At 40.2% G+C, this 21738-nt stretch overlaps 1 protein-coding gene and 1 long non-coding RNA gene across 2 annotated transcripts; both read right to left on the bottom strand.

Moving 5' to 3' along the window:
• Window positions 1-88: 88 nt before the first annotated feature.
• LOC140014117 (uncharacterized) lies at window positions 89-5017 on the bottom strand. Its single transcript, XM_072064517.1, has 6 exons — window positions 4849-5017; window positions 3791-4588; window positions 2510-3501; window positions 1617-2440; window positions 974-1049; window positions 89-679 (listed from the first exon to the last, which is right to left on the bottom strand). The coding sequence occupies exons 1-6, from the start codon at window positions 5015-5017 to the stop codon at window positions 89-91; spliced, it is 3450 nt and encodes a 1149-aa protein (XP_071920618.1).
• A 2134-nt stretch (window positions 5018-7151) lies between these two features.
• Window positions 7152-11700, bottom strand: LOC140014406 (uncharacterized). The gene is made up of 2 exons (XR_011821184.1): window positions 11248-11700; window positions 7152-7510 (listed from the first exon to the last, which is right to left on the bottom strand). It is a non-coding gene; the product is annotated as an uncharacterized lncRNA (long non-coding RNA).
• Window positions 11701-21738: the final 10038 nt, after the last annotated feature.

Below are 21738 nucleotides of genomic sequence, written 5' to 3'. Positions count from 1 at the left end.
TAGCTTGCTCCCTCTTCCCTGATTCGTCGTGTTGTCCTAATACACATCCCATAGCTTCGTCCAACACCAATAGATACATGATCAAAGGTCACCCGGGTTTGGGTGGCACTAAAACTGGGGGGTGCAACAAGTAGTCTTTAATTTTATCAAACGCCTGCTGGCACTCTTCACTCCAATGCAGTGGCGCATTTTTCTTCAATAACTTGAACAGAGGCTCACATGTGTGGGTCAACTGAGCCATGAATCTCCCAATAAAATTAATCTTCCTTAAAAAACTCTTCACGTCCTTTTGCGTTCTTGGCACCGGCATCTCACGAATGGCTTTAATTTTTGCCGGGTCTATCTCTATACCCTTCTTACTGACAATGAATCCCAATAACTTTCCGGCAGGTGCCCCGAATGCACACTTTGCAGGGTTTAGTTTCAAATCATATTTTCTCAATCTTTCAAATAACCTTTCCAAGTCAACCAAGTGATCCTCCGCTCTCTCGGATTTGATAATGATATCGTCCACATAAACCTCCATCTCCTTATGAATCATATCGTGGAACAGGGTGGTCATAGTCCTTTGATAAGTGGCGCCGGCATTTTTCAATCCAAACGGCATTACTCGGTAGCAAAATGTCCCCCAGGGCGTGATAAAAGCAGTTTTCTCCCTGTCTTCCTCTGCCATTAAGATCTGGTGATATCCAGCGAAACAGTCAGCAAATGATTCAATCTAATGCCCTGCGGTATTGTCTAGAAGAATATGAATGTTCGGCAACGGAAAATCATCTTTCGGGCTGGCTTTATTAAGATCCCTGTAATCGACACATACTCGCACTTCTCCACTTTTCTTTGGAACAGGTACAGGGTTTGAAAGCCAAATGGGATAATGAGACACCATAATAATTCTAGCATTGAGCTACTTCTCGATTTGCTCCTTAATTTTGAGGCTCATGTCTGGCTTAAACTTGCGAGGTTTTTGCTTTACTGGTGGAAAATTCGGATCAGTCGGTAATCGGTGGACCACTATATCTGTTGAAATTCCAGGCATATCATCATAGGACCTGACAAACACATCTTGAAACATGGTCAAAAACTCGAGCATTTCTTTTCTCTGTTTCTTATTCAAATGAATGCTAATTTTTATCTCCTTAACCTCAGTCTCAGTGCCAATATTAACAACTTATGTTTCTTCTAAGTTCGGTTTGGATTTCTCCTCATATTGTTCAAGATCCTTTAATAAAGACTCATATTCTTCCTCGCTATTGCTCTCGTCTTGAATTTTGGATTCCAAAATTTCAAAGTCGTGAGGGATATCGAGATCACAATCATCAAATTCTAAAATAGTGATATCCAAAGGGTCAATGTGTTTTATTTTTGGCCATCTGAAAAAGAATAAAATAAATACTATAGTAAGTAAGTTAAAACAATTTTGGAAAAATAAACACTGTGCATTTCATTGAAATTTAGAGTAAAGGATAACATCATGACATGCTTCTTAACAAGAAATTTAATGTAAGATTTGCATTGGAAAACACTTGATTCAAAACTATTTACAAACTTGAAAGACAAAAGATAAGCAATGTGAACAATTTGTCTCGTGTCGACCAAAGGCAACCCCCCTAATTTACCGAAATTCCCTGCAGGAGGGAAGGAGACCACTGGTCCAGTTCTTCATTGCTTCAATAGGCACCTCTGGAAATCTTGGATCCTCCAATGGCTCCTCCTCAGCAACAACCCCCACAAATAGCTCAGATAATCCAACATCCACCGCCTCGATCGGGTCCACTTCAGGTCTAATCACCTTCGATGGATAAGGAAAAATGCAGTACAACGGTGGGATGCTCATGATAAGTTGCTTTCCTTCCTTCTCTGCCCTCTTACGATTCATCATTTCTTTCTTATCCTTGGCCGTAGGTTGAAACCCTAATCCGAAGGTATCCTTCTTTCCTTGAAGTTCTATTGGCTCCAAGACCCCTTGTAGGTTACGCCCAAGGCCCTTGCCTATTTCATAACCTCCTCGAATCAGCTCTTTGGCCATCATAATGCTGGATTCAGGTAAATTCATTTCCACTGCCGCCTTGTCCTTGGATGCCCTACCCACCGAAACAATGTCAACTACATGGTGATGGGAAACCAGAGCTTTTCTGTCGCCATTATCTTCCAATGCTGGATTAACGATCATAGTGCAATCTTCCTCAGCAAATATCATAATCAACTGGCCATTCACCACAAATCTCAACATTTGATGGAGTGAAGAAGGTATAGCGCCTGAAGTATGAATCCAAGGCCGTCCGAGAAGAGCATTATAAACACTTGAGAAGTCCATAACTTGGCACATAACTTGAAACTGGGCAGGTCCGATTTCCAGCACTAAATCCACTTCCCCCTTTGATTCCCTTTTTGCGCCATCAAATCCTCTCACCACAATGGCAGACTGCCGAAGTTTAGCTTCCTAAAATCCCAACTTAACTAAAGTGTTCCAAGGATAGATATTAAGAGCAGATCCATTGTCTATCAAGACCCTTGGCAATAACTTCCCATTACAACGGACTAAGATATACAATGCTTTATTGTGTCCAATCCCATCCGGAGTCAAATCTTCATCAGAAAAAGAAATTTGATTTGAAGCCAAAACATGTTTGACTATCTGAGTGAATTTATCCACAGGAATATTCTTAGGCACTTGAGCCTCAGTTAAGACCTTGAGTAAAGCTTCTCGATGAAGTTCCGAGGTTAGAAGCAAATTCAATATAGAAACTTGAGCGGGCATCTTGTCCAATTGCTCGACCACCTTATACTCACTTTTCTTCAGCATCTTAAGGAAATTGAAGGCCTCATCATCAGTCACAATTGGTTTTGTCGGAACAGCATGTTCTTTCGCTTTTGAGGGCTCATCAACTATGGGTTCCCCTATGATTCTTCTAGATCTAGTAATAGCGTCCACTTCCTTTCTGGGCACCTTTTCTCCTCCAATTAATAGCGTGGGCTCGCTATAATTCCATGGGACCTCTTGCGGATTAAGGATAGGAGGTTGCTCAGGCAATTCAAGTACCACCAGCTCCGAAGGCTCACATTCGAAAGACACCATTTCCAGAATAAACGGACCGGCATTTTTCTTGACTTCATAAGTTTCTTCCTCTAATATGAATGGTTCTTCAATGACCCTTACTGTCTCAGCTTCATCTATAATAAATTGTGTAGCTTCCTCAATCTCTTCATCAATAGTAATAACTCCCACGGTGTCCTTGTGTGTAGGAAGAGGATTTTTGCTAACATTTGGACCTTGTTCCTCCCTCCTCCTCAGGACTATGTCTCCGGATTCAATCATGTCTTGAAGTTCATGCTTAAGCGCCCAGCAATTGGCAGTTGAATGTCCAGGGGCTCCCGAATGGTAAGCACAAAATGACTGAGGATTATAACCAATGGGAAATCCTTTGGAATAGGTCTTAGGGGGCACGGTGGCAATTTTCCCAGCAGCTTTCAATTGCTCATACAATTGGTCAACGGGCCGACCTAAATTGGTGAAGGTTCGGTATGGGGTTGGATTTTGGGTGTCACTGGTTTGTTGATAGTGGTAACTTGGGTTGGGGGGTGGAATAGGTCTTGGGTTGAAAGGGGGGCGCGGTCTAATTTGGAAGTTTGGTGGGGAAATGTGAAATGGCGTTGACGGTGTGTCTGGGTAATTTGGTCGAGGATGGGGGGTGGTTGATTATGGTAATGTAAACAGGTCGAGGGCGTGGTTGGTATAACTAACGGGGTGAGTAGGCGGGATTTTGTTGGTATGTAGGCCGAGAAAAAGAACCTTGGTTCCAAACAAAAGAAATTTCCTCGTCTTTCTTCTTAAACTGGGACTTCTTACTACTGCTACTCTGACTCTGCATGGCTTCCAACTGTGACTTTAAAACTGAAACATTAACAATTTTTCCTGCTCTGATAAATTCATCATACTTTTCCAATTTATTGACAATCTCAGCAAAGGAACACCCAGTCATTCGAAAAATCTCCTTAAAGTAGGGCGGATCACGAGCTTTGATAAACGTTCGGACAATCTCATTTTCAGACATGGGGGGCTCCACCTTGGCGGCCAATTTCCTCCATCTCTTCTCATACGTCTTATGGTCCTCCGATGGTTTCCTCTTGGTCCCCTCCAATGTGGTTCTCGTCGGGGCAAGCTCGCAATTGTATTCATACTGCCTTACAAAAGCAGTTGACAAATCCATCCATGACCTCATATCCTCAGGCTTCAAATTTGAATACCAATCCAACACGTCGCCTTCTAGACTCTCGGGAAATAAGCGTACTGGCAGATTCTCATCGTCTATTGGTCTCCCTAGCTTGTTTGCAAACATTCGAAGGTGAGTCTTGGGATTCCCCGTTCCATCGTACTTGGTAAATTTAGGTGCTTTGAAACCCACCGGCAATTGCATATCTGGAAACAGGCATAGGTCGTTGTAGTCTAGACCTCCTTGCTTGCTCACACCTTGGCTTTTCCTTATAAACTCCTCAAACCGATCTAATCTCTTTAGTAAATTCTTGTCCACTGGTGCGGATGACTCCCCGGCTTCAACTTCCCTTGAGCGGCGGAATCTAGGGTGAATGGCTTAGCAGTGGAGTAATAATGAGGTCCCTGTGATTCGAATGGCATGCTCATAGTAATTGACGGATAATTTTGGGGAATTTAGACATGAGGAGGGTTAGTTTGGATGTGAGGTGCATAATTAGGTTGTGGGCCATGAGTGGGATGAGTAAAGGCTTCCTCAGGCGGGTTTATGACTTGTGAAGTAACAGAGGTTTGAGTATAAGGTAAGAATATGGGTTGAGGTTCAGATTGGCCAGGGGGTAAGGGCTCATGTTGTTCACCGCTAGCACCACTAGCTACCAATTGATCGATTACGCGCCGTTGGGCCATCACTTCAATGCTTAGCTCATTAAATCGGTTGAGAACTTCATTCAGCTGAGCTCCCAGATTCGCCAAATCAGTTGATGATGTCGTTACGGGCCTATCAGATGGTTCTGGATGGGTACTCATGTTTACACTTTCTCTCGAAGCTCAGCTACGTGATTAGGTGATAATGGGGTTTCTTCGGGTAGCTATATTTGCAATTTACTACCTGAGAACGTAGGAAACCCCTATTAGATGCCCATCTCGATCGACTGTTGTTAAAAAGGAAGAAAAAGGAAAAGAAAAGGAAAAAGACAGGAGTTAATAATGATTAGAGTAACTCGGATGCATGTCCTATTGGGGAGTCCTTTTTGTGCCAAGGGTAGGCCTAACATGGTGCGATACCTTTGGGGTAAAATCCCAATTTCAAACCTGTAAGCGAATGAAAAAGCAGAAATTCTCATTGATAGTGTCGCGCCCCACTTTTTGAATGTGGTGAAAGTAGTGTGTAGGATATGTATGTGAACGTGTGTGTCGCGCCCCACTTTTGATGGGTGTGTGTGGTGTGTGTGAGATATGTGTGTGAACGTGTGAAAGTGAAAATAAAGGCCGTGGGATTGTGAAATGCGACGGTTTGGCCAAACCAAGTTCAAAAGGGTTTTTGAATAGAAAAATGGAGTCGCCACTTGGTATAGAGTTGGGGTGTACCAAGTCACCCAAAAATGATTTTTGTTTTTGAACGAAAAAAAGTAAATAAACCCTTTTAAAAAATTTTAGGACTACGTAACCAAAGAAAGGGATCGGGGGTCACATTTGATAAAGGAGAAGGCAAAGGCAACGCCTAAGGCACTCCCTTATCCTAGTCAAAGCTAGTTGCGTGACTTAGCCCCACTTTTCCTAATTTTTCTACCCAAGGTATGTATCGCATGTTGGATATGACTAATGGATGCGAAAAGGAAAGAAAAAAGCAATCCTAAACCTAAAATGTTTCTCATGAGGCTTTTAGGTCCCAACCACATGAATTGTGGTGGCCAATAAGGAAAGCTCTCATGGAAATCATGATTAATGCAAGTGAGGACTCAAGTGCAAGTGTGCAAGTGTGAGAAAATAAAGGTGTTTGTGTGTGCAAATGAATGAAAATAGGATATTAGATACGTATAAGTGCAATTTGAGTGCCATTTGTGAGGTAGAAAAATAAATGAGGGATAGGAAAAAGGTGGTGAGAAAATGGATTGAGAAAAATCTAAGTAGTGAGAAAATGTGGCTAAAAGAGTGAGGAGGTGATATAAAAAAATGCAAGTGTATGACCCTAAGGGAATGCATCAAATCGGGCACGGGAATGATTCCTAGCTTCACGATTTTAATTTTCCCTTTGATTAGAAGGAAGAACTAGCGTGCTAAGGCTATTTTCCAGCCACACTCGCTCGTTTCCCTTACCGAAAGGGGACTCTCAAGCAAATGTACCCTATAACTAGCATGAGGATGCCAAAAGCCTAAAACGAGGGGAAAAGGATTGGAGGAGCATGCCAAATGATAAAAACTAAGAAAAATGCATGAAATGTAGTGAACATGCAAGTATGCACTAACGAAAGGGGGACGGCCTATTGGGTCTAGCGTTGGACTAGCCCTTTCTATGAATTCCTAACGGAATAATGAGCCACAACTAGCATTGGACTAGTGTGGTGACGTGCATTCATCCATCACATTCAAGTACGACTATAGAAAGCAAGTAGACATGCCAAACACTCATAAACACATAGCACATAACACTTTAGCATGCTCGACTAGATGCAAGAACCTAATAAAGCAAGTAACATATAACACATAGGCATGCAACCAAGCTAATGAGCCTATTACATTCGCTAACTAAAACAAAAGGGGAAGGGGAAGAATGGACAAGATGCTCACCAAGCCCTATCTATTACAAGCCAAGAGGTGTACCCCATAAAAGAAAAACTTAACGAAAAGCAAGAGTAAATGAGATAAAAGAATTAAGGAAAAACTAGTAAAGCAAGTAGATATGCAATTCTCACGTAGCACGTTGGATCACATAGGAGAGACAAAAAAGGATAAAAGAAATTATACCTCCCCCTTTTGTGGTGCTAATAAAGTGAACAAAACTTAACTTGGCTATAGTCACCAAAGAAATGGATAACTTGGGCTAAAACCATCAAAGCAAAGGATTAACTCATCAATTTAATAGTAAAACATAATCAAACAAAACAAGTTAGACCAATCAATCATCCAATCCATCTCAAAATGTAATCCAATAATGGCGCGGTTACCAAGAAAGATAAATTACCAATGAAATAAACACTACTAATGACTCATTTGCATACATTAAGAATGTGACAGCCCCACCTCTCCCTAAGGCGAACCAAAGGGTTCGGCGGGCCGCCTGCCCAACTCTCGCCGGAACTCAGTCGTTCACTACAGTCCTCAATTAAATTACAATATAAAAATCAAATATCCATCAAACTTTCGAAGAATTACATATCACAAACCCGCTCAAGTCCAAACGTTCATACAATCCCTAATAACAACTATTACACAAGATGAAATCCAAAACTCAAACCATACATGAGATAATCCATCCGGTCACATGAATACCTGCTACAAGCACTTCCTTCGTCTCGAGCCCTGTGGAGGGAAATAAAACATTTTTGGGGGTGAGCTAAAAGCTCAGCGAGTAACCAATAAAATCAGTAAGCAAATCAGTTTCGCAGTCGTTCATTTCAGTGATGTCATGATTCCAAGATCAAATGTACATTTATTGCTCTCGTGAGCCAGTGAAATCGTTGTACTTAAACACCCAACGCTCCAAACAAACATTTAACAGTAAACAGTCAAAGGGGAAGCCATTTGCTCCAGATGAATAGTACACAGAGGTGGAGACGTTGGTGTTCAGTAACCGAATTCCAAGTACTCATTTAAGCCAAATGATGTCATGGGCCACATGCAAGCACTCATGATATGCAATCAAGTAAATAGTACAAGAAGCGGTTCATAAGTAACTTTGGAAACAGTTTAGGGTCACTCACTTCCACGGCTCAGAACCCGTCCGTCATATACCATTATCTTGTCCGAATCCAAGCCCTAAACCCGAAAACAGATTTGATGTCATTTAGCGGTTTTGGCACCATTGGCACTACGATTATCGGATGGAGGTGTAAGATACACCGTTTCGAAGCTAAGAGATAGAGCAACAATATTCCAGAAGGTCACTCGGTCCAGTTTGCAATGTATCTAAGTCAAAATTGAAATATACGAAACCAGAATCTCACAAACAGGTTGGCTAACTGCACAATTGTTAAATAGCAATAACTCAGGCTACCGAAGTCCGACTGAAGTGTATCTTATGGTGTTTCGAAGCTAAAACACAACCCTACATTTCTTATGAAGACCTCCAAGGACAAATCATGCATTTTCATGATCAAAAATGGAAAACTACACGAAAACAGAATTCTGGGCGCGAAACAGGTTTCATGGACAGTCAATGGTATTTCCGTCATTTCACATGCTACAGTGGTCAGATCAAGTTGAAATTTTGTAGGCAACTAGTTTATACCATTTGCTACAATTTTGATGTTTTGGCCAAAATCTAATTCGGTAAGGATCATGGTGAAAAGTCATGATCAGTTTGGGCAAAAAGACAACCCTGTTCGCTGAACTCCTACCTAGACCAGTCTGGGTATTTCCGACTTATCTCAGCATATACCACTCCAATTCAAGTGATTCCAAAGCCATTTGAAAGCTAAGATACAAGGCTATAATTCTTAAGAAGACATCAACAACCAAATCGGTAGTATTCCCAGTCAAACTACCCAATTACCAAAGCTGATTACTATTCTCGGATAGAAACAGGATAGCAGGGGTATTTTGGTCTTTTTATAGGATACCGAGCTCAGATTGAGCTGAAAATTTACAGGTAACTAGAAACCATCATTCTCTACAACTTTCATGTTTTGTGCTAAGGCCAATTCGGCCTCTAACCGGGTCAAACAGAAACGGGCAGAATAGAGAAAAAAATTGAAACCCTAAACTGGAATTCATGCATTCAAGTGCTAATCTTCCACAAAAACATCTCTTTAGCTATCACAAGTCATTAATTTAACAAAATCAAGAACAAAGAAAGGATGGCTAGACATGATACCTTGGAATATCAAGAAAGGTGATGGCATAGGGATTTTTCTTCCAAAACAACTCCACCAATAGCTTCAATCTTCCTTAGCTAGCAAGTTTTATGGAGTGATTTGCAATTTAATCGGTTGGAACTCAAGATTTGAGCAAGAATTGAAGTTGAAGTTGAAGAAACTCTCTCTTGTTCTTTCCTCACCAAAAATTTCAGCCAAGACAATAAAAATGGAAGAAATTGGGTCAAAATTTGGTTTAGTAAAGCTTAAGACAAGTCCAAGTCAAAGTCAAGGTCCAATAGTTAGGTGACAAATGGTCCTCTAGGATTTTAATCTCATCCTTTTGTCTCTCCAAGATTAAACCATCTAAGTAATCTCTAATTATCTCTTAGCACCTTGTAAAATAATATCACTTAATACAAAACTCCAATAAGTTATCAAAAATATATTGCATTTACCGCACTAGCGGGTCCCACGTCCGGTATACGCTCTTAATTTCTCAAAAACTAACCGGTACTAGGAAAATCATCTAAACACTATATTCACTCAATAAAAATTATCTGGGGAAATTTTCTAATAAAGAAAATGTCGAAAAGGCGGGCGATCAATAAAATAAACCCTAGAAACTTAGAAAATTTCCGGGTTCTCGCACTCATTCTTTCGGGCGTCACAAAGAATCTCTCAAGTCCGATCAATACATTATGGAATTTCAAGGGTCCAAGAGTAAATAAGTGTCAATGAGTGGTTTAAATTGCATTTTAGGACCCAAAAGCAACCATTAACCAATCCATCAAGGCCAATTAAGACATTTTAGGAACTTCAAGGATCTCAAAATAATAAATGGCCAAATGACGGTTCAAATTGCAATCAACTTTGGACTGAATCGCAAGAAATTGGAATGTAATTGGGCCACAGTGCAACAAAGGGAGACTTGGAGGGTCAAAATGCAAAACTCAGAATTTTTCCATGCATGCATACGAATAGCTTTCTTCATTTCTGGTCGCTATGTTTCTGCAAATGCTTCTCACTAGTCACCCAAACATCTTAAACAAGGCTTTAAACTCGACATTTATTAGCTTCCTTAAGACCATCATCATGCGCAAAAACTAATCATGCAAAACGAAATGAAACAAAGCAGAGAGTGGCCATAGGATCAGATTTCTTGCTGCAAATTTCTGCAACTAATTCATGCAAAACTACGGTGGAAGCTTCTGCAAAAACTCTCGGCAGCTGCTAAGAAAATTCTGCAATAAACTAGCTACCAACTTTCATTTTTCAAGCACGGATCTTAGCCTCAAAACACAACTTCGAACGGAAACAAACTCAAACAAACATCAAAACATTGATCTAAACCAAAACCCCGCTGGATCTTAGCATTTAAACATACAAAAAGAAGCTCAACCCAGCGGCTGTTTCGAGAAAGAAAATGGTGAAGAAAATGCAGACAGCTTTTAGTTTCTTATACACTTTTAACACACCAAGGAAATGATTTAATGCAGTTCCCTATTTGTCCAAAACCTGAAATGAAAGAATATGAAGCAGAGGAGAGGGGAGGCACTCAATCAGACACTCTCGGACACAAAGTGCAGAAAGGCAACGTGAAATGGCTGCTCAAATATGCAAAATTCGAGACCAGCAATTCCTACCCAATTTCCAAACCAACAAAACCCATGTTATCTAAGCCTTTTATTGCTAAAATCCATTGTCAACATCGCAAAAACACCAAAGAAACAGCAATCAAGGAAGCTTTAGGAATCCAAACACGACAAAAAATCATAAAACTGAAAGTTTTCTGCAGTTTTTTCTGGTTTTTGCTCATTCGAACACCACTGATAACTTCAATCAACGAAACATGAATCAAAGTTACAACATAACCGCACATTCTCCCCTTTAAAAACACAAGAACTTTCTCATATTTAAATACGAAATTTAGAGGAAAAAGGCCTGCAGAAATCTGAAAAAATTTCTACAATTTCCTTTTCGGCAAATCTGAAGATTAAACCATCGGCTAAAGGAAACTAGAAATGATTTCTATATCCTGGGTTCCATGACCTATAACAAACACGATTCAAACACGAAGATATAGCCAAAACGAATTACCGAACAGGGATATAGCCAAAACCAGAGAGGAAACCACGAAGACAGGAGAACAAAACATGGCGTGCACAAAGAAGAAATTCATGCAATGAAACCCAGATCTTCCCAAATGGTATGAAAAAAGACAGCAAGAAAGGCTAGAATCACCTGCAAACGTTGGTGAAATAAATCAGCCGTGAGAAACTCAAAAAAAAGGGCGCTGGTCTCCGGAAAACAACGCTCAGGCAGATCAGCGGCAGCAGTATTGGAGAATCCTTGCTTTTTCTTTTCCTTTGTTGATGACTTTCTCAACCGTATCTCTCTCTCTCTCTCACTATTTCTCAATCTACTCTGTTTTCCCTTAGTTTCTTTGCCCTCTGTTCTTGCCTTTCTTCCTATCTAGTCGACCACCATCTGAGTTCCTTACTTCCTCCGCTGTCCCTTTTTCCTCTCAGCCGTCACCCTCTCTTCCTCACTCTATCTCCCTTGGTTAACTTCCTCAGCCGTTGTTTTTTTTTCTCTCTGTTCCTAGAACCTCACGCTGCTCTCCTCTTTTGCCGTCAAAAAACCTCTTCTTGCTTTTACCCGTAGCCTTTTTCTTTTCTTTTTTTTTTCTGAAGTTTCTCCCGATCCCTCTCTTACTCCCCAGATTTTTCTTTCTGTCGGCTGCTGCTAAATGCCAAAACCCCCCAAACCCTTCATCCCACGGCCCTCCTTTTAGCCAAGTGTCTAGCCACCTGGAATCATCAGCTTTCTCTCCCAAAAATTGCAGCCAAGGGCTGCCCGAGCCCCTCTTTGCAAGCTGCGAAAAAATGCAGCTTGCATGTCGCGTATCCTTTTTTTTAAAATTAATTAAAACAAATGCTCACAAACTAATTAAAATACAATAAAAGACATGAAACAGGAAACAACCAAAATAAACCTAAAATTGAAACAAATAAATCTAAAATTAAACTAATAAAATAAATAGAATTCAAAAACCAAAAATTTGGTGTCTACAGTTTGCCCCTCTTTGTCTGAATTTTGAAAAAATTTGAGACAAAGAAGTAGACACCAAATACTTACCTGTGTTATTTGGCTATGAATGACTCGAACGATAGGGACTGACCCGAATAAACATAAAATCATGGGACTGACCCGAATAAATTTAAACTCATGGGATTGACCCAAATAATATTTAAAATCATGGGACTGACCCGAATAAAATTTAAAATCATGGGGCTGGCCCGAATAAAATTTAAAATCATGGGACTGGCCCGAATAATATTTAAAATCATGGGACTGACCCGAATAAAATTTAAAATCATGGGACTGGCCCGAACAAAGTTTAAATGGGATAGACCCACGGGATAGACCCGGACAGAAATGTAAATGGGATAGACCCAAACAGAAATGTAAATGGGATAGACCCACGGGATAGACCCGAATTGAAATATAAATGGGATAGACTCGGACAGAAATTTAAATGGGATAGACCCGGACAGAAATTTAAATGGGATAGACCCAAACAGAAATGTAAATGGGATAGACCCAAACAGAAATGTAAATGGGATAGACCCACGGGATAGATCCGGACGAAAATGTAAATGGGATAGACCCACGGGATAGACCCGAACAGAAATTTAAATGGGATAGACCCAAAAAGAAATGTAAATGGGATAGACCCGGACGAAAATGTAAATGGGATAGACCCACGGAATAGACCCGGACAGAAATGTAAATGGGATAGACCCAAACAGAAATGTAAATGGGATTTCACTGGGGAAATTTAAACAATGAATTGAGTTTTTACCTGGGAGTAGTTCAAACTTTTGTACCAAGAGGGAGATTTTGATCTCTATGGCTGAAGTGATAGCTGATGTTGTTTCTTATGATCAAGCTTTGCAAGTAACATTATCGCTTCGTCTTTGCTTACGGGGGAGTTTTTTCTGACATCGATTTAGGTGTGAAAAGGAGAGTGGTTGTTTTCGTTTGTAAATGCAAACATTCCTGCAAGAAAAGAAGAAATAATGGACTTGCCACCATCATTTGATCCGGTTTGCCTTGAGAATCGTGTAAACATGAGTCTTTTGATGCCTTTGCCAACTTTTGCTGCGGCATCTGACTTAATTGGATTTGTCGCTTCCAAACGTTTCTGCTTTTCCCAGACTGACCGAGTATGCATTTTGCCATATTATGAAGCCTGCGTAACTGGCTTTGAATTTTAACCCTTTTCAAGAGATGACTGAATCCAAGTATGCTTCGAATAAACCACGGGGATTGTTATTCACCCAAATTCAATGACAAAAAATGATGTATACAAGGTAACTTCACATGTCATGCAGGAATGAATATGCAAAAAAATGTAAAACACAACCAACTGTGCTTAATCCTACAAAATGCCATGAATACAAGCAATTGAGGAAAAATGAGTTTCATAAGAATGTATTTGGAAAAAAATATTTTTACAAAGCGACACAGTTTTGGCCAACAGATGTCATTTTCAATTCTCTGGATATCTTTGTTCTGGAGTTCAATATTGGCAGAAGTATGACAAAAATGAGGAGAAATCCAAATGAACCAAGTCACCAGCTGTTCCTCCTCGTGCTCGCTCGTTGCAAAAACCCTACCTTGGCGCCCTTTCGGATTTTCACCAAGGTTGCCCCCACCATTTTTGCTTCTTGTTTTGTTTTTTCTTCTTTTCTTTTCTTTTCTTCCTTTTTTCTTTTTTTCTTTTTCTTTTTTCTTTGTTCTTTGTTTTTTCTTTCTTTTTTCGAGGCGCTCTTTCGGGTTTTCACCTAAAGAACAATGAAACATCTCGACCATGATTGACTCAGAAATTATGAATTAAAGATTTCTGGCATCAGTAAAATGCACTTCCCTTGTAAGATTAGGCGAAGACATTATGGACATCACTTGCCAGTTGATTGACAAATTTCCTAATAGAAATACAACAAATGACGAAAGCCAGGACTTTGGGCTTTGTAATGAGGTCAGGTGGAGTGTTTTTCAAGAAAAATTGAGGCTTGAAAGCAACTTGCTCTTATGAGAGGTGAAATAACCTGAGATTGCATCGTTTGAAATCATCTCCAATTATGAATGAAACTGAGGAAAATTTGCCCCAGTTTGATTGAATTCTTTCTCTTTGTATTTTTCATTGCATTTTCCTCACTTTTGCATTTTCCTTCAAAAACTAAATTTGCCCCAGTGTGGGGTTCTTTTTTTTCATCTCTTTTTCAAAATAAATTTGCCCCAGTATGGGGTCTTCCTTTTCTTTCTGATCATCTCTTTTCAAAATGAATTTGCCCCAGTGTGGGGTTTGCAATTCTCAAGGGCTGCCAAACGAAAATTTGTCAATTCTGATGGCTCAAAGGGGACAAGTAGGGATAAAATGCTTTAAATGTAAAAGAAGATGGCATGACTTGCATTTCGCTATTTGCATGAATTTCTAAAGAAAATTTGCATGATCAAATGAAAATCTTCCTGCACATGTCTGATTTGATGGGTTGAGGGAATGTTCGCCTATCCATTTCTGCCAAAATAAGTGTTCCGCTAGGTAATACCTTTTGGACAATGAACGGCCCCTTCTGATTTTGAGCAAATTTGCCTCGGCCTTCGTCTTGTATTGGCAAAGTTTCCTTGAGTGCTTTGTCGCCTTCCTCAAAATGTATGCTGATGAAACTTCTTGTTGTAGTCTCAGGCCATGCATTTTTGTAACATTTCATGACAAACGGCATTCTTTGGTCGAACTCCCATTAGAGTGTACAAAGATAGAATTTCTGCTGCTACAAACGAGACTGCTTCCAACTATCTGCACACCTTGACACATAGTCAAACCCTTAATCATCTCCTTTTCTGCTTTTGTCCAAACGAATGCTGATTTACGTCTTCTTGACCTCATTTTCAGTGCCAATGTGAACAATTGTTGTGACTTCTAGGTTTGGTTCGAATTTCTCCTCATGTTGTTCAAGATTTTTGAAAAAGAATCAAATACTTTCTCATTATCACTCTCGCTTTGAAATTTGGGTTCCAAAATTCTCAAGTCGTGAGTGAGACAGAGATTACCATTACTGAATTCCAGAATAGTGATATCCAAAGGGTCAAATAGTTTTATTTTTGGCCATTTGAAAGAATTAACGAACTTGGGATAAAAAGCAAACAAGTATACAACAAACAAATGAACAAACAATATGACCGAAATATAAACAAACGAATAAACAAAATAACATGACAAGAATGACTTGTGTATTTTCAGAAAACCTTTGATTGAAAGCGGAAACAAAAAAAAAGCAAGTGGAAATGAAATGAAGACATGTGCAAACTTTTAGTCGAAGGTAAAGATGCTTTCATTAGCTATTTACAGATGCAAAAGTATTTTCATGAGTTCGCATGAATGACAAACCCCTTTAGGTACACCGAAACTCCTTCTGAATAGGCAAAAACTCGGCTGTTCAATTGGAAATTGATCCTTCAGGGATGTCGGGAAATTCTGTATCATTTCCAAACACCTCAGCCTCACTTGACGAGTTTCTAACAGGCTCCTTAAATTCTGTATTATCCATAATAACCCCAATGGTGTTATCGTACTCTGGCAGGGGGTTCTTATCCACATTTGGCGCTTGTGCCTCTTTTCTTCTAATTACAATTTTTTCAGCTTCAATCATGTCTTGAATTTTATGCTTGAGTGCTTTACACTCAGCAATCGGATGGTCGGGTGCCCCTGAATGATAAGCACAGACAGCTTGTGGGTTATACCCAACGGGTATGCCATACGGATAGGTTGGAGGGGGAATGATACCTATTTTCCCAGCAGCCTTCAATTGGTCATATAATTGATCCAAAGGCTTGTCGAGATTGGTGAATGTGCGGTTACGTCCCGGGTTGTTGGCTTTAGGGGGCTGAGGATAGTTGTAAACGGGTCTGTTTGGTGGAGGCATTCTTGGATTGAATGGAGGCCGCTGACGGTTTTGGAGAGGATTTGGTTGAGAAATTTGAAAAGGGGCTAAAGATGGGTTAGTACAGCTTGGGCGAGATCGAGGGGGGTTGATATTGGTAGTATATACATGGTGAGGGTTTGAATAGTAAGGGTAAGGTGGTTGGTAGGTTGGATTGTGTTGGTATCGGGGTCTGGGTGAAGGGTTGTGACTCCAAACAAAAGTTGCATCCCCCTCTTTCTTTTTAAGTTTCGGGCTCTTCCCACTATTCCCCTGTCCCTGCAAGGCATCCAACTGGGATTTGAGGGCAAAGACATTAATAATCTTCCCAACTTTCACGAAGTTATCGTACTCCTCAAGTTTATTGACAATGGCGGCGAACGAGCATCCAGTCATGTGAAAAATTTCTTCAAAGTACGGCGGATCATGTGCCTTAATGAAAGTGCATATGATTTCGTCCTCAGTCATTGGTGGCTCGACTTTTGCAGCTATCTTCCTCCACCTTTTGGCATAAGTCTTGTGATCCTCAGAGGATTTTCTTTTTGTCCCTTCAAACGTGGTTCGTGTCGGAGCCAGCTCGCAGTTATACTCGTATTGCTTTACAAAAGCATTAGACAAGTCAATCCAGGTTTTCACTTCTTCGGGCTTCAGGTTGGAGTACCAGTCGAGTGCATCCCTCTCCAGACTTTCTGGGAATAGCCTTAAAGGTAAATTTTCATCATCCACCGGCCTACCCAACTTATTGGCGAACAATCGGAGGTGTGTCTTGGGATTGCCCGTGCCATCGTATTTATTAAACTTCAGAGTTTTGAACCCCTCAAGCAATTGCACATTTGGGAAGAGACAAAGCTCATCATAGTCCAGCACTCCTTGCTTGTTTAAACCCTGACTTTTCCTCATAAATTCATCAAAACGGTCAAGGCGCTTGAGCAACTTCATATCCATAGGAGCAAAAGATTCTCCTACTTCTGGTTTAGCTTGGACAGTGGGGTCTGGTAGGAAAGGCTCGACAGTGGTGTGATAAAAGGTATGCGGCTTGGGGGGTATATTCGAAGTGATTTGGTGTGACGCCCCAGAAAAAAAAGAGTGTGAGAACCCGTAAAAAAAACCCTAATATTTTCCTAGGGTTTTAGTTCCTTTAATTGCATAATTTTTGCATTTCTGGCTTAGAAATATTATTTGGGTGGATTTTATGAGCAATTATAGTTTTAAGATGATTTTTCTAGCATTGGTGAATTTTTAGAAAATTAAGGATATATATTGGACGTGGGACCCACTAGTGCGAAAAGTTCGGAAAAATTCGGCCAATAAGGTTAAGTTTCGGATACTGTTAAAAGTTTATCGGGTATTAAGAGATAAGTAGGGTGTGTGAAGTGATTGATGTGAGAGAGAAAAGAATGATAAGGATGCAGTTAATAGAGTGACACATGTCACTTTCTTATTGGTTGAACTTTTAAGAATTACTATTCATTGTCTTGACTTATTTGACCAAGGGATTAAATATCCAAAATTCACCAAAAAATCACCATTTTTCTCTCCTTGTTGGCCGGCCACCTTGAGCAAGAAAGGAAGGAGATTTCTTCAATTTTCAAGCTTCTACTTGGTGCAAATCAACCAAAAACATTTGCTTCCATCCATTTCACTCCATAAAATCCTATCTTCTAGTGTTAGTGAGTGTAGAGGTGAACTTTGTTTGAAGGATTAAGGTGCCCAACATCCTCCTCTCTCTTGGTTCTTGGTAAGTGAAGCTTGAAACACCTTACTACCTCTAATGATACTTATTTTGTGCTTAATGGGGGCATGAGAGAAGGAATATATGATTTGTTTCTTGATTTGGTTTGTTTTGGTGAAGTTTTCCATTTTATGATGATTTTTCTGGTTTAATTGGATTATGATGGTGTGGTTGTTGGTGATGATTGGCAATGGACTAAAATGACTCTAGTGGGTGTGAAAGGTGGATAAATGCAACCAATTTTGGATTTGGTGTGAAAATTGAAAAGTTAGGGTTCTTAAATCCCCAATTCTGTCCGGTTTTGGATCATAGGGTTAGAGGCCGAATTTGACTTTACTCAAAACATGAAAGTTGTAGGTATTGATGAGTTTGAAGTGCCTACAAAATTTCAGGGCATTTGGATGAGTGTGGAGTGAGTTATGCCGTTTCTACTGTAGCTGTTCTGCATTGAGCAGAATGCGAAAACTGCGATAGTAATTGGCCATTTTGACTGGAATTGGTTTGGATTTTGGAGTTAATGTCTTCTGATGAAATGTATCTGGATGTCTTAGCTAACATATGCCTTTGGAATTTCGGCATTTGGACTTGTATGGACTGAGATATACCGATTACAGTTTTCTGTGTTTTCCAAACCTGTTTTGGTGATTCTGGTTTAGTGTTTGGCATTTTTGACCTAGTTGGGTCAGGAACTGGATTGAGTGACCTTCTACATTGTTGTAGCCCTGTTTCATAGCTTCGAAACGGTGGGTCTTACACCCCCAACCGATAATTTTAGTGAGAGTTGTGCCATTACCGCATTATGACGTCAAAACTGTTTTTCTGGTTTTGAGCTTAACCTTCATTTCCGGACTTTTCCCTAGCTTGACTTGTCTTTGTACTACTTGGAGATTGCTGAATGGATATTAGATGAACTTATTTGTGTGACTTTGGGACTGGCTGGAGTAATAATGAAGCCATGATGGCTGGAAAAGTTAGCAAACGTAGGGGAAGTGCTGTCCGAACTTTGAAGGGACTTGTTTGCATTGGGTTTGTGATCTAAGGCTTGGAGTTGAGCAAGGCAATGATACATGATGGATGGTTTCTGAGCCGTGGAGGTGAGTGACTCCAAACTACTGTTAAAGCTTCTTATGAACCGTTTCTTGCACTATTTACTTGATTGCATATCATGAGTGCTTGCATGTGGCCATGACATGTTTTGGCTTAAATGAGTGCTTGAAATTCGTGTGCTGAACACCAACGTCTCCACCTCTGTGTACTGTTCATCTGGAGCAAATGGCTCCCCACTGACTGTTTACTGTGTAATGTTTGTTTGGAGCGTTAGGTGTTTAAGTACAACGATTTCGCTGGCTCACGAGAGCAATAAATGTACATTTGATCTTGAAATCATGACATCACTGAAATGAACGACTGTGAAACTGAATTGATTACTGTTTTAATGGTTACTCGCTGAGCTTCTAGCTCACCCCAAAAATGTTTTATTTCCCCCCCCACAGGGCTCTAGGCGAAGAAAAGCTTGGAGTGCTTATTCACGTGACTGGATGGCTTATATCGTGTATAGTTTAAGTTTGGATCTATTTTATGTACGAGTTGGTCTTGTATAAATATTTGAAATTGATATGGATGTAAGTATACGTTCCACGATTGGAATCAGTTTCCGCTGCATTTGTAATATGTAACCATTGGAGAATTTGATGTAATTTTGAGATTTATATTGTAATTGGGTTGAGGACTGTAGTGAGCGACTGAGTCCCGGCGAGAGCTGGGCAGGCGGCCCGCCGAACCCTCTGGTTCGCCTTAGGGGGAGGTGGGGTCGTCACAGTTGGTATCAGAGCTTAGGCTTCAGATCTCTGTAGTGTATCCTAGACTTGAAGTTTAGGATACCGGACAGTGGGTTTGGTTTGAAATATTAGTGATTCTTGCGGGTTGACTTGACTTGATTAGTACAAGATGGAATGTCGAGGACGACATTCTTTTAAGGAGGGGAGATTGTGACGCCCCAGAAAAAAAAGAGTGTGAGAACCCGTAAAAAAACCCTAATATTTTCCTAGGGTTTTAGTTCCTTTAATTGCATAATTTTTGCATTTCTGGCTTAGAAATATTATCTGGGTGGATTTTATGAGCAATTATAGTTTTAAGATGATTTTTCTAGCATTGGTGAATTTTTAGAAAATTAAGGATATATATTGGACGTGGGACCCACTAGTGCGAAAAGTTCGAAAAAATTCGGCCAATAAGGTTAAGTTTCGGATACTGTTAAAAGTTTATCGGGTATTAAGAGATAAGTAGGGTGTGTGAAGTGATTGATGTGAGAGAGAAAAGAATGATAAGGATGCAGTTAATAGAGTGACACATGTCACTTTCTTATTGGTTGAACTTTTAAGAATTACTATTCATTGTCTTGACTTATTTGACCAAGGGATTAAATATCCAAAATTCACCAAAAAATCACCATTTTTCTCTCCTTGTTGGCCGGCCACCTTGAGCAAGAAAGGAAGGAGATTTCTTCAATTTTCAAGCTTCTACTTGGTGCAAATCAACCAAAAACATTTGCTTCCATCCATTTCACTCCATAAAATCCTATCTTCTAGTGTTAGTGAGTGTAGAGGTGAACTTTGTTTGAAGGATTAAGGTGCCCAACATCCTCCTCTCTCTTGGTTCTTGGTAAGTGAAGCTTGAAACACCTTACTACCTCTAATGATACTTATTTTGTGCTTAATGGGGGCATGAGAGAAGGAATATATGATTTGTTTCTTGATTTGGTTTGTTTTGGTGAAGTTTTCCATTTTATGATGATTTTTCTGGTTTAATTGGATTATGATGGTGTGGTTGTTGGTGATGATTGGCAATGGACTAAAATGACTCTAGTGGGTGTGAAAGGTGGATAAATGCAACCAATTTTGGATTTGGTGTGAAAATTGAAAAGTTAGGGTTCTTAAATCCCCAATTCTGTCCGGTTTTGGATCATAGGGTTAGAGGCCGAATTTGACTTTACTCAAAACATGAAAGTTGTAGGTATTGATGAGTTTGAAGTGCCTACAAAATTTCAGGGCATTTGGATGAGTGTGGAGTGAGTTATGCCGTTTCTACTGTAGCTGTTCTGCATTGAGCAGAATGCGAAAACTGCGATAGTAATTGGCCATTTTGACTGGAATTGGTTTGGATTTTGGAGTTGATGTCTTCTGATGAAATGTATCTGGATGTCTTAGCTAACATATGCCTTTGGAATTTCGGCATTTGGACTTGTATGGACTGAGATATACCGATTACAGTTTTCTGTGTTTTCCAAACCTGTTTTGGTGATTCTGGTTTAGTGTTTGGCATTTTTGACCTAGTTGGGTCAGGAACTGGATTGAGTGACCTTCTACATTGTTGTAGCCCTGTTTCATAGCTTCGAAACGGTGGGTCTTACACCCCCAACCGATAATTTTAGTGAGAGTTGTGCCATTACCGCATTATGACGTCAAAACTGTTTTTCTGGTTTTGAGCTTAACCTTCATTTCCGGACTTTTCCCTAGCTTGACTTGTCTTTGTACTACTTGGAGATTGCTGAATGGATATTAGATGAACTTATTTGTGTGACTTTGGGACTGGCTGGAGTAATAATGAAGCCATGATGGCTGGAAAAGTTAGCAAACGTAGGGGAAGTGCTGTCCGAACTTTGAAGGGACTTGTTTGCATTGGGTTTGTGATCTAAGGCTTGGAGTTGAGCAAGGCAATGATACATGATGGATGGTTTCTGAGCCGTGGAGGTGAGTGACTCCAAACTACTGTTAAAGCTTCTTATGAACCGTTTCTTGCACTATTTACTTGATTGCATATCATGAGTGCTTGCATGTGGCCATGACATGTTTTGGCTTAAATGAGTGCTTGAAATTCGTGTGCTGAACACCAACGTCTCCACCTCTGTGTACTGTTCATCTGGAGCAAATGGCTCCCCACTGACTGTTTACTGTGTAATGTTTGTTTGGAGCGTTAGGTGTTTAAGTACAACGATTTCGCTGGCTCACGAGAGCA

The sequence above is a fragment of the Coffea arabica genome, chromosome 9c, assembly GCF_036785885.1.
Source record: "Coffea arabica cultivar ET-39 chromosome 9c, Coffea Arabica ET-39 HiFi, whole genome shotgun sequence".
NCBI classification, from domain to species: Eukaryota; Viridiplantae; Streptophyta; class Magnoliopsida; order Gentianales; family Rubiaceae; genus Coffea; species Coffea arabica.
This window is presented reverse-complemented; position numbering and strand designations above follow the sequence as displayed.

Coding starts and splice junctions, on each gene's coding strand:
- LOC140014117 (XM_072064517.1), bottom strand. CDS start 5,017: ATGAGTACCCATCCAGAACCATCTGATAGGCCCGTAACGACATCATCA. Junction 2,441..2,509: donor ATGGGAAGTTATTGCCAAGG/GTCTTGATAGAC, acceptor TTGGGATTTTAG/GAAGCTAAACTTCGGCAGTC. Junction 1,050..1,616: donor CCCTCCTGCAGGGAATTTCG/GTAAATTAGGGG, acceptor TGTGTTTGTCAG/GTCCTATGATGATATGCCTG.